Source organism: Podarcis pityusensis (assembly GCF_964106645.2).
Source record: "Podarcis pityusensis genome assembly, chromosome: 13".
Lineage (NCBI taxonomy): Eukaryota > Metazoa > Chordata > Lepidosauria > Squamata > Lacertidae > Podarcis > Podarcis pityusensis.
In genome coordinates this window covers 24,787,392-24,800,539 of record NC_138038.1, presented here as the reverse complement: position 1 = coordinate 24,800,539, position 13,148 = coordinate 24,787,392, and the positions used below count along the sequence as shown (strand labels likewise).

Here is a 13,148-nt window from a genome sequence, read left to right as displayed (position 1 = left end):
TGTTTTCCTCCAAGATTTTAATGTGCTGTTTTCTTTGCTTTTCATAAAACAAATAAGAGCACCCCTCACCTGCTTTACAGCGGGAGTTGTCTTTTATAAACTGGATTCTAGGATCATGGCCAAGAAGTAGAGTTGGCTTACTCTTTGAGACAAGGGTGGGGAATGTGCAGCCCTAAGCCACATTTCATACAGTGGTGGGAGCCCCATAGAGACAAGAGGAGAGTTGGGCAGGGGAACCAACATGGATAGAGCAATTGAAAGGGGGTGAGGCACTTAAAATTTTAATTTCAGACCATTGGCAATGGTTTGAACATATAGTGTGGATGGAGCAATGGATGGGAAGGACCCTCTGGAAACGATCAGTCTATGCCTCTGGGGCAAGATGAATCTGTCCCTTCCCCCAGCATCTCATGGGGCAAGGAGGAAATAGCAGAGGGGAGAGAGAAGGGATTGGCAGAAAGAGGGGGAGAAGAGATGGCAGGCCACTCACTTTTGGCTCCACCCATCTCCAGAAAGATTTCCCTTGAGGGAATGTGGCCATTACAGTACAAAACACCCCCCTGCTTCAATAAACCATCTATTAAATCTGATTTAATCAGGGGGTTATAATCACTATATTAAAAAACCTCAAACGGTTATTACAAGAGATCCTAGGTCGATGAAGGGGGCATCAAAGTCAGTTCAGCTGTAGGAAATATGCAGTTTGTGTTCCATGAATGCAAGATGTTGAATTTCTCGGGGTTCAAATTTCAGTATGAAAGGGGGAGTTGGGTGGGACCCAGTGTGCTGTAGTAGCTAGAGCGCTGGACTTGGACCTAGGAGGCTGAGAGTTCAAATCCCCACTGGCCCTTGAAGCTCGTCACTGTCACTGCCTCTTAGCCTAACCCGCCTCACAGGGTTGTTGTGAGGATTAATGGAGGAAGGGGAGAACCATGTACACCCCCATGATCTCCTTGGAGGAAAAGGTGGGATATAAATGCAATAAAATAATAAGTAACTTCCCCTCCATCCTTTTTTTGTGGTGTGTGTGTGGATGATGTCAACAGAGGCGGCTGGCACAAATTGCAAAACCCAGTTACTTCATAGAGCTACCAATAAACACCCCGACACGTGATTATTTGCAAAAAGAGCTTGAGGCGACCTCTTTATTGAGAGCGTTACAAAAACGTGCATCTGTCGTGATGATGACGAGGAAGGCAAAGCTGGTGAGGGGATGCCGTTAAGAAAGTGGCCAAGCCGAGGCACACTTGAGTAAAGCAAGGAGGGGTGCATGCGTTTCTTGCAGTGAGCTGTGGGCGTCTTGCGGGCAGGTTTCTCCCCATAGGTGAGCACAGCTTTCGGAACCGGAGCGTCGTTCCTCAGGAGATTCAGAAGTTGCTGGTGGAGTGCTTTTTGCTGGTTGTGATGGTGGTGCTGCTGCCATAGTTGCCGCTGCCACCGCCGCTGCCGCTGCCGCCACCGCTGCTGCTACTGTGGTAGCTGATGCTGGTGCTACCTCCACCATGGGATCCTGAGAGAAAGAGTGGAAGAACGTATTAATGAAGGACATCGTGAGACCCCTGCGTTGCATACAACCTCAAATCCTCACTGGTTTCTAATTCCATAAACAGCGTGCCATGGTGACCATTTTAAGTCAGACAGTAATCTTCCTTCTCTGATTGTCTACCTTATGCATTTCTACTTGGAAGTAAAGCCCACTACGTTCAATAGGACTAACTCCCAGGTAAGTATGTACAGGATTGCAGGGTTTTCTTATATCCCCCACACCCCCAAAATCTTCAAACCAGGAGGAAATGTCTGGATCCCCGTGAGGAGGGACTGGCTGTGAAACTACTCTGCAAATGGGGAATAGGGCGTCTCCTAACGACTCTCAGGACCCTGAACAAACTACAGCTCCCAGAATTCTTGGGATCAGGAGCCATGGTGTGTTAAAGTGGTGTCATAGTGCTTTAAATGTATCGTGTGAATGTGGTTTAGATGACCTCCCAGATCTTCTTCAGTTTTTTGCTTCCAAGATTGTGTATACCAGCATTCCTCAACCTTGTGCCTTCCAGATGTTGTTGGACTCCAACTCCCACCAGTCCAAGCCAGCATGACCAATGATCGGGAATGATGGGAGTCGGAGTCCAGTGATGCCCAGAGGGACACAGATTCCCCATCCCTGTTAGAATAACTCAAATGACTCTGACAGTGTAGTTAGGGGCCGAGAAAATGGGTGGGTGAAGGAGTACAGACTGCTGTTTTTTTGCTTGTGTAACCTAGAACTCTCAGTCTCAAGAAACGAGGGTTTTACCCAGTTGCAAGTGCCTAACAAAGTTTTAAGGTAAAAAAAATCCTTCCAGTAGCACCTTTAAGACCAACTAAGTTAGTTCTTGGTATGAGCTTTCGTGTGCAAGCACACTTCTTCAGATACACTGAAACAGAAGTTGCCAGATCCTTCTATATAGTGAGAAGGTGGGGAGGGGTATTACTCAGAAGGGTGGTGGGAATGGGAGATTGGCAGATAGCTGAGATGAGCCTGCTGACGACTCTTAACGACTGTAATAGGTCTTACAGGAAAAGGCAAGGGGTGAGAAGGTGAGAAGTTTTAAGGGGAAGTGATGTGCATCTGTGTGCTTGAAAGGTCTCTAGGTACTGTATAGAGAAGCTTTTTGGAGAAACAAGCTAGAAGAAGCATTACAACTTTGAGACAAACTGCATATCATGCCAATGCAAGATTTCCTTCTAAGGCAAAATGCAACTTGGGTGGAAGGCAATTTTTGCTGTGACTGCAGAACTGGGGTGGAAAATTCAGTCCCCATTCCCCGTGCATGTCAGTGTCCTGACATACATATTCGATAGCAGCACCCATGCTTAACATATTGTGCAGTTTTGCTCCAAGACTGGGGTGGGGAAACTGTGGCTCTCCAAAGGCTGTGGACTTCAGCACACATCAGCCTCAACCAGGAGGGTCAATGGCAAAGGATGATGGGAGTTGTAGTCCAGCAACATTTGGAGGGTCACTGGTTCCTCACCTCTGCCTTAGACCAAACCAATGCTGCTCACATGGACTGATAAGAAATCCTCCACTATCTCAGCCAGAGATATTTCCCATCCCAAACCTTGAGATCCTTTCACTCAAGGGTAGACACCCTTCAGATGTTGCTGGACCACAACTCCCACCATCCTTGACCATAGGCTGGGACTGATGGGAGTTGTAGTCCAACAACATCTTGAGGGCACTATTTTGGCTGCTCCTGCTTTAACTAATGGCTGAAGATTTGAACCTGTGATCTTCTATATACAATGCATATATCTGACTATGGTTCTGCAGCTCCCTCTTGGGGCGTGTAGTATCATTAGCCTTCCAGAAACAAAGACCAGCATTGCAAGTCATCTTCTGCAGCAAAAGAACCCACCCGGGCTCACTTCACAAATATATTTTATATGGCAGTGGGAATCCTTACCTTCCTTTGACCATCCTGTCATCCTGTAAAGAAGGAGGAAAAGAAAGGGCAATTAATAGATCATTACGAGCAAGTTGCCCTGGGGAATCTCTGTCCCCAGATGTGTCAGAAACAACAGGACAAAAGATGCTTTGAGATATAGTAGGGCACCTTCTGATATGGCTGGCCATTGGGATTGCTGACCCCATTGAATAATGGATTTATTATAATGTGGATAGTTAACAGAGAATGCAAAATGAATTGTAATGCACAATATTGCCCTTTCCCAAATTATGAAACTATTCCCTGGGAAAGAAGACATCAGCAAGGTCACTGCAGAGACATCAGGACAGGAAGAGCTGAAAATACCCACTCTCAGTGTTGAGATCTCACGGGACATCACATCCCCAAAGTAAATCTAAAGTCAGACAAAGCTGAAAACTTTTTATGGTCATTGTTTTCAGTGAGGTAAAATAAGGTTTCTCCTTAACCCTCCCACTGGACAGAGAAGTGATGGAGCAATAGACAAATTTGCAGAGGAGAGGGCTATTGACAGCTGCTATCCATGGTCTGCCTCCATGGTTGGAGACTGTCATGCTTCTGAGCACCACTTGCTGGAAGCCACAGGAGAGAAGAGCGTTCTTATGCTTGGCTCTTGCTCGCAGGCTTCCCACAGGCATCTGATTGGCCACAGTGCAAACAAGTTGCTGGATTAGATGGGCCATTTGCCTGCTCCACCAGGGCTTGAGTTCTTATGATGCAATGGGTGTCACTTCTAGTATCGCTATTGATAGAAATAGGCAACCTACACCTTTAGAATAACAGACATGGGGGCAGGCCCCACTGTCCACGGAGTAAGCAGCAGAAACAGAAAACTGGTCAGAAAAGCAGGCGCGCCATTTTTCAATGTCTTAGGGATGACCTAGAATTTGCACACCTCTTCCCATTCTAAAAATGAAATTGACATCAATCTCAGGACTGGTGTTTCTAAGAGGCGGGCCAATAAAATCAGGGCCATTTTTATGCATCGCCTGGCCTTTGGCTTGGAGCCAATTTGATTCCCTCCCCATCTTTCTTTTTTCTTTTCCTTTCTCCTCCTGCAATGAGGCTACATTTTAACATTTTAATGTTTCAATATTTTAATGTTGTATTTTAATTTTGTTTTTAAGTTGTATTCATTCAACTTGTTTTTATTATTGCTTGTTAGCCGCCCTGAGCCCAGCCTTGGCTGGGGAGGGCGGGGTCTAAATAAAAATTATTATTATTATTAAAAAGAAATCTGATTTGTCACTAACTGGATACCCCAAAAGTTGCCACTGGCTCTCTAAGAGAACATCTATAAGATACACTTGATTTCAAGCATTTTTTTCTCATAATCATGCTTTACATTTGTATGGGGGAGGACCTTAAACACTGTTTTAGATGCACACCTAAAAATATCACATATGATGAAGCCTTTGGGAGATCTCTCCCCTTTGGTGGCTTATTCTGATTGCCCAGTTACGTACTTGGAGTCCTGGCCCTCCAACAGGTTGCGGTAGGTGGCGATCTCCTGTTCCAACCGTGTCTTGATGTCCATGAGCATCTTGTATTCTTGGTTCTGGCGCTCCATGTCGTTCCTCAACTCAGCCAAGTGCTCTTCCACACCAGAGATCTGGTTCTGGATTTGGGCCAGCTGAGCGCAATACCGTCCTTCTGTCTCTGCCAAGCTGGTTTCCAAGCCAGCTTTCTAATGAGGGAGAAAAAGCAGAAGATCCAGAAATCTACAAACACTGCAAACCGCAAACCTCTGTCAGAATGCTGATGACCAACGCTCTATCTGTCGGGGTTTCTAGATCTCATGAAAGTTTGAGTATCGCCGATTACTGATACTTGCAGGAAGTAACAGTGAGGGTAGCTCTCACTACCTACTTCCGTTGGGAATGTCTGTGCTGTTAAGACGTCTGGTTGGCCATGTTGGATAGACAAAATATGCCAACTAGCTATGCCATTGGAGTGACCCCAGCGTGGCAATTCGTAGGCCCTTTATCTGTCACTCAACTTCATTCAAGGAAGTTGCCACATACCATGCTAAGCTGTGACTGCAACTCAATCTCCAGGCTCTGTATTGTGCGCCTCAGTTCCGAAACCTCGCTCTTGCCGCTCTGTATCTGCTCCGTGTGGGTGGCCACTTCGCGGTTCAGTTCGTCAGTCTGAAAGAAGGAGGGTGAAAAAGTTTCATGCTGGGAATCTTTACAATGAAAAGGGAAAAAATCATGCTATAAGTAATACATACGCCAGACTGACAGTGCAAACCTATGAATGTCACACTGTGTTGAATGGGACTTCATCCCAGTTAAGGAGGTATAGTAGGGATGAGGAACCAGGGGCCCTCTAAATATTGATGGAATCCAACTCCCATCACCCCCAGCCAACATGGCCAATGGTCAGAGATGATGGGAGCAACATCTGGGTCTGCAGAGTGGAACTGTGTTAATACACATTTTCCTTTTTTTAGAGGGGGGCCCTGAAAACCAACTCTCAGAAGGGTTTTTAGCAGAGTCCTCATTAAACTACAGTTCCTAAGATTCTTTGGAGGGGCTCAAGACCCTGAAAGTGATCTGTTGAACTAGGCAATATGCTTTCGGTAAAGCGACCCCAGTCCCTAGGAGAGAAGACCCTACCTTCGAGAAGAACCAGGCTTCCGCATCTCTGCGATTCTTGTCCGCCAGTTGTTCGTACTGCTCTCTCATCTCAGCCAAAGCTTTGGTGAGGTCGATTCCGGGTGCGGCATCCATCTCGACGTTGACGGTTCCCGTCAGTTGAGTGTTGTACTCTTTCATTAGCTTGGTAGGGCAAGAAGGGAGAGGACATAGGTGAGGATTCCCCCAGTAGGCAGCGGGTTGCACCTTTCAGCATTCTGCAATAAGTCATGATGTACTTGGAAGCCTTGCTGTGTAGAATGGCCTTCGTGAGATCAACGGCAAATGGCAACATGCAACAGGGCTGCGCACATTCCTGCTAAGCTTGGTACCCAACCATTGTTTCTATTGGTCAAGAAGGCCTGGCTTTCTTGCTTCCTGAAGGGGGAAAGTAATTGTGGCCCTTTGTATTTGCCGCTCAGGGAAGGAGGTTTCTAGGGAAAGAGTAACCTGCCATGTGTGCAAGAGAGAAGGTGGGCGAGGGATTGTAAGCTTGTTGCAACCCCTCCCTCTGATCCACGACATTGATGCTGCACCCCAAGATGCATTCTGGTGCCATTTTGAAAGAGGCATTCTGTGCTCTCTTGCCAGTAGCTTTGTCAGGAATGGTCAGCTCATATGGTAAGTTTCATAATTTTTTTGGGGGGGGTTGCCGTTGGTGAGCCCCTGCTTTGCCACTTGTGGGCTCCTGTTTATGAACTTCTGTAGGGATTATTCTCTTATGTAATTCATGCAACTTTTGTGTACGACGCTCACATTGAAAGGCAGACCCAACACCTCTTAATGGATGCCCCCAAACTGAATTGTAAAGTTGGCTGCAGTTTCCCTGCCCCTTTCTTTTTCCTTCACTCACCTCCTCGTGGTTCTTGTTGAGGTAAGCCAGATCTTCCTTCAACCCTTCGATCTGCATCTCCAGATCAGATTTGGACAGAGTCAGCTCATCCAGGACTCTGCGCAGACCATTGATGTCAGCCTCAACACTCTGGCGGAGGTGCAGCTCATTCTCATATCTGCCAGTTTCAAAAAAGAAAAAGGAAAAAGTCAATAATGGGTGATAAACATTCTCCAATAAAGTCTGCCACCTGTATTTCTTGAGATGTATTTCTTGAGGTCTTCATCCCTCCCTCCCCTTCTGGTTTTCTTTCAGCTGATATTTTAAATACACCCTCCACCAAACTTTCTGCCCCTCACTCCCTTTCCTTTTTCCTTCATTCCTCTCTCACTTCCATTCCCCCAGTGAGAGACCTCGAATAGCAGAAAAAAGAATAGAGAAGAAACTTACTTCAGTCTGAAGTCATCAGCAGCCAGCCTGGCATTGTCAATCTCCAAGACAATCCTTGAATTGTCAACTGTGGCATGATGGATCTATACCAAAGGAACAGAGAAGAGAGGAGGGCCCATGAATGTTAGCAAACATTTTTCATTATCTGAGGATGCAATGGTTGTTCAAGTGGAGAACTGTCAGGGACTTAATTTGTGGGTGATCTGTACAGGTCATGACATCAACATTAGTGATTGTGAATTTGCATCTAGAGGGCAGTAGATATTCTAGACTGACATTAGTCAACATGGTGCCCTTCAGATGTTGTTGGACTCCAACTTCCATCAGCCCTGGTCAGCTTGGCCAATGGTCAAGCATGATGGGAGTTGTAGTCCAACCACATCTGGAGATCACCAGCTTGGGGAAGGCTGTTCTGGATGACTAAATTTGAAATTAATTCATACAAACTTCTTCAGCTGCCTAGGATTTTTCTGAGGAAAAACTAGTTAACCTAATTTCTTTCCTGTCAAGTCTTAGCATCCTCCCATCTGGCATAGTGTGATCTGTTCCTTCTTTTTTTTACATTATGTTTTTCCCCCTCAGAGAATTATAGTCTGGGACCCAACTGAGGCTCTGTTCCAACCTTTGCAATAAAGGATGTTCTACCCAAACAGTTGTCTGCCCTCTTTTTCTTGGCAAACATCCAAGGGCAGTTTTATGTATTTCAGTAGAAGATGAGCCATCCGAATTAAAGTAGCAGACCCATTCCTGTACAGGTGAGCCCTTGACTGAATAAGTCTAGGTGCAGTTAATCTATAATGCAGTATAATTGACTGGCAGACTTCTTAATATTTCATTAAAATAAAATTATTATGACTTCCAGCCATATATCTAAGGGTATGGAGAATATGCAGCCCTTAGAATGGGATTCTAGCTTCTGGCATGGGGGGTAATGACTCCCCAAGGACTCTTTGAAATAGTCTAGGATGACATGGAACTCTACCTTAAATGATGCAAGAGCAGCGTTTAGAAGCTGTTCCTCCTGAAATGTAGTCATATGAAATGCAAACTTCTTTTCAAAAAATGGATTTATATATTGCTATAAAAGGTACACTGCCACATCTTTTCTAAATGCAAAGTTAATTATGGTTGTGATCCAGTGGATCTGGCCCATTGGATCTGGACCTAGAGGAACTGAGTTCAGACTCTGCTCAAGCCAGTCTGGACTTCCAGATCTAACAAAAGTACTCCGTGCCCCTTGAAATCAATAGGGACTCCAGATGTTGTAGATTATAATTTTCACCACCCATGACCATTGGCCATGGTGGCTGTAGCTGATAGAAGCAGACCACAACATCTGGAAGGCACCACATTAGCTGCTCCCAGGCTGGGCATTTAATGTGCAATTAAGTTCCACTGACTTCAGTGGGACAATGTCTGTTTTGCTGGATTTGATGCCCTCGGTATATTAATCTTAGCTCATCCAAGTCTAAAGGGAAACAAAACGATCTGCTCTACAGGATTGTTGGTGAGGATGAATGAGGAGGAAGAAGAAATGAGTGCACAGTGAAGCCCTTTAGGGATGATAAATAGCAATGTGCCCGGCCCTCTTCTAATATTGGAGAGGGTTGTATTGGTCTTAATGGAGTTTCATAGGAAAATGATGGAGGACAGCAGAGACACCATTTCTCAGCTATAAGAAGTGGTGGATGACACAGTCAAGAGCATCAGTATTTGATATATGTGTGGGAAGATTTCCAGTTTGGGGCATGTTTGAACAGATACCACAAAAGCAAATATCTGTGGTCTGAATTGGGGGTGAGGATTCTGTGGTCCTTTGGTTGTTGTTTCCATTGGGCCATGCTGGCTGGGAGTGATGGAGAAGGGCATCCCACAACATCTGGACAAAAGTGAATGACGGAAGGGAGACCTTCCTTCCAATGACATCCTAACGCAGGAATAGCTCACCTAAAGCAGGGATGGCTCACCTCCTGCTCTTGAATTACACCTTCCACCATCCCTGACCATGCTGACTGGGGTTGATGGAAGCTGGAGCCCAGCAACAGCTCAACCGCCACAAGTTCCCCATCCCTGGACTAAATAGAGCCCCCTGGTTTTCCCATCATGGGCCATTCCTTTAGTTTATTACTAATAAAGACCTAGTGAAGTGAATAATGCAAGCAAGTTATTAGTTTATTAGCTCCAAGGAGCTTACTGCAATGGTGGGCACAGACTAGAAATTTAGGGTCAGTTGCTCGCTTGTGCATGCTCACCCACTGATGACTGCAACATCCCATGTTTACTTGCATGTGTAGTGAGGCATCACAGAGCAAATGTGTCAGAGTCTTCATTTCCCCTTAAACGCAATGTTTCTCAGTGGGAGCCATTCATTAAGTGATTGGTTTGTCACTTAGCAATAAGGCATCAGGCTGCACTCAAATAAGTGTCAAACAGCCATACATTTCTATAACCCAGTCCCTTAGATTCTGTGGGGCAGTAACTGAGTGCCTTGGAACTTGTACACAGTTCCTTTCCTTCATTGCTATGTAACCACAACCACCCTCTGCACTATTCAGAATCAAAGATAAAAGTCTTGCAGGTCTGAGGGCTTAAGCCCACACAAGGCATGGCATGAAACACACCCAGAGCCTAGGATGCAGATAGGGTGATGGGTAAATCCCAGGTTACAACGGTAAATTCATTGAATAGATTGGCCAGTACCATAACAGTCTCTACTCCTGTACTTTTAACATTAGTCTCATAGTCAGAAATTAAGGTGGTGAAGCTTTTCCTAACACAGAAGTGAAGTTTTCTCCATGACTTATCTTCTGGTTCAATACCAAAGTTAGAAACTTCAGTAGTTTATTGCAGCAAAGCTATGCACATCAGAGTGAATGACTAGTCGCTGTTTGCTTTTCTGTCCCACAAACAACCTAATTGAATTAGTCTGGGCTTGGTCCTAAACACTTTTAATCATGTCTTGCTAATTTTGTGATGTCCCTTAACTTCATTTTTTTTCAAATCAGTTACGTTTATCAGTTGTTGTTGTTATTATTATTGATTTAGCATGATAAAAACAATTACTTCCACAATCCAAATCAGGAATTGTACCATAGATTCCTGCCAAAAGATGGATTGTAAGCATCATAGGAATGATGATGATATCTGATACATCGTGATTAAATTTGCCATTTTCTACAGCAACAAAGTATCAGAAGGTGGAAGCTTCAGAAAGCCATCTCTCATCACTGGCATATCCTCCTTGTGAGGCTGTGGACTCTCCTTCCTTGAGGCTTTTATTAAGCAGAGGTTGGGCGGCCCTCTGCCATGGATGCTTTAGCTGAGATTCCTGCACTGCACAAGGGTAAACTAGAGGACCCTCAGGGTCCCTTGCAACTCTACAATTCTACAAGTCTATGAATGATCTTACCTTGTCACGGAAGTCCTCAATGATCTTGAAATAGTGGCTGTAGTCCCTGGATGGGCTGGTGGGAGCCTGCTTCATGTGCCACTCTCGGATCTTCACCTCCAGCTCAGTGTTGGCTTCCTCCAGAGCACGCACCTTGTCCAGGTAGTTGGCCAGGCGGTCGTTCAGGTTCTGCATGGTAATCTTCTCATTGCCACTCAGGAGGCCTCCATCGCCGCCACCGCCACCCCCGGCCAAAAAGTCCCCAAAGCCATAGCCGCCTCCACCTCCACCTCCAGCACCAAAGCAACTTCCATAGCCTCCTCCAGCACCAAAGCCACCGCCGTAGCCAAGACCACCACCAGAAACCAAGGAAGTGCCATAGCCGCCTCCTAAACCTCCTCCTACCCCACATCCATAACCACCTCCTACTCCAGCAGAGACAAGCCTAACGGAGGAGGAAGACACACGGCCACCGCCTCCACCATGGATGCTGGATGATCCAAAGCGGCCAGAGGAGATGCGGCTGGATCCCCCGCCAGCACCCAGACCACCACCGTAGGAGGAAGAGGAGCTCTGATAGAAAGACATTGTGGCAGCAATGAATGGAAGTTCAGCTGTGAGACTGTTACTCGGCTTGGCTGCGCATGGAAAAAGCTGGCCTTGGCAGTGTCAGCCAGCTCCCTTTTATACTCCTCACGGGGCATGTTCTGTCCCACAGCAGAATACACCCTGCTGAAACCACACCCTCAAAGGTGAGGCTCCATGAAGATGATGTGCTGTCTTTGAAATGCAGCCACTTGTCCCTTGGTGGGCTGCCCCCTCTCTCTCTCTGTGTGTGTGTGTGTGTGTGGCGGCTTCTTAAAAACCCAGTTAAACAAAGGAGGTTTCATTCAGGGCGCCTCACTGTTATTTTTAGGCAGTGCCAAGTGTGCAGATCACATTTCCCTTCTTTTTTTTATACATTTAACCAAAGGGTGGGGGCAACACTGTCTGCAGCCACGCCTGGCCTCATCTCATATCGGGATTAATTTATTATAATCAAGCATAATAGCCACAGACGCACGCAGCTTCTTTCAGGAATGCCTTTCACTTAAAACACTTTTCCCTCCCCAGAACGTTTAACAAGCAATTCACGATTCATTTACTTTGCTTCCTCGCCCCTTCCCGTCTTAATTGCTGTCAGGATTGTGGAATCATAGAGCTGGAAGGGACCCCAAGGGACCCCGACCCCCTGCAATGCAGGAATCTCAGCTGAAGCATCCATGACAGATGATCATCCATGCTCTGCTTAAAAACCTCCAAGGAAGGAGAGACCTCCCAAAGCAGACCTTTCCACTGTCAAACAGCTCCTACCATCAGAAAGTTCTTCCTGATGTTTAGTAGGAATCTCCTTTCTTACAACTTTAAGCCATTGCCTCGAGTTCTGCCCTCCAGAGCAGGAGAAAACAAGCTTGTTCCCTCTTCCACGTGACAGCCCTTGAGATATTTGAAGATGGCCCTCATATCTCCTCTCAGTCTCCTCTGTTCAAGGCTAAGCTTCAACCATTCCCCATAAGCCTTGGTTTCCAGACCCTTCGTTATCTTGGTTGCCCTCCTCTGCACAGCTTGTCAACCACCTTCTTAAACTGTGGTGCTGAGATCTGGACACAGGACTTTGGAGATAACACCCTCTGCTCTGGAAATGCAAAACATAGTCTTTCAGGAATGCCCCATGGTAATGACTGGAGGTGGTGCAAGAGCCCATCATTTCTCTTCTAGGTAATCTTGTGTCTGAGAAGCTCCAAGAAGATAGTTTGCAATGAATTAGTTTGCTTCCCTCTTCCTCCTTCAGGGTTTGACAAACAAAATCAAATCTTTCGCCTGAGACAGATGAAAATTGCAAATGGGAAATGATAGAGGGCACATTTTAAAAGGCACTGAATACTTGAACGGACAGAGGTTTTTTAAGAGACAGAGAAAGAGAAGTGCCACAAAGGACACTTCCAGACGACCTGTTCATCCTGATTTGTTTATGAAAAGCTTGTGGTGTGGTTATTTGGATGTTTATTGAAAAATCATTCTGCTTTCCTCGCAGGGAAGTTATTCCGCATTGCATCACGTGATTGTCACACTTTCCACTGTGTTTTCCCATCACTTTCCTTATTGCAAAGTCTGCTCTTTTGGGAAGTGAGTGGGGTTGCTCAAGAGCACCAAACCAACTTAATTGTGGAACTTGAATTTTCTGGAATGTGATTAGATCCCACCCAAAAACAGCAACCGGTTGGAATCACCCTGTATATGCCCCCAGTGTTCCTTAGCCTTTTGCAAAAATGCACTTGCAATATAAATTGTCCTTAAAAATGCATATATTTGTGAAAATAACATACGGATGT

The 13,148-nt window shown here is 45.7% G+C and overlaps 1 protein-coding gene across 1 annotated transcript in view; it reads right to left on the bottom strand.

Moving 5' to 3' along the window:
* Positions 1–1,114: 1,114 nt before the first annotated feature.
* LOC308461953 (uncharacterized protein) overlaps positions 1,115–13,148 on the bottom strand; it is a 32,999-nt gene continuing 20,965 nt past the window's right edge. Inside the window, exons 8-15 of the mRNA XM_080979123.1 lie at positions 10,798–11,439; positions 7,389–7,471; positions 6,960–7,116; positions 6,089–6,250; positions 5,492–5,617; positions 4,934–5,154; positions 3,447–3,469; positions 1,115–1,510 (exon numbers count right to left, since the gene is read on the bottom strand). Coding sequence (XP_080835249.1) covers positions 1,368–1,510; positions 3,447–3,469; positions 4,934–5,154; positions 5,492–5,617; positions 6,089–6,250; positions 6,960–7,116; positions 7,389–7,471; positions 10,798–11,439 — 1,557 coding nt within the window. The 3' untranslated portion in view covers positions 1,115–1,367. The remainder of the gene's footprint in view (positions 1,511–3,446; positions 3,470–4,933; positions 5,155–5,491; positions 5,618–6,088; positions 6,251–6,959; positions 7,117–7,388; positions 7,472–10,797; positions 11,440–13,148) is intronic.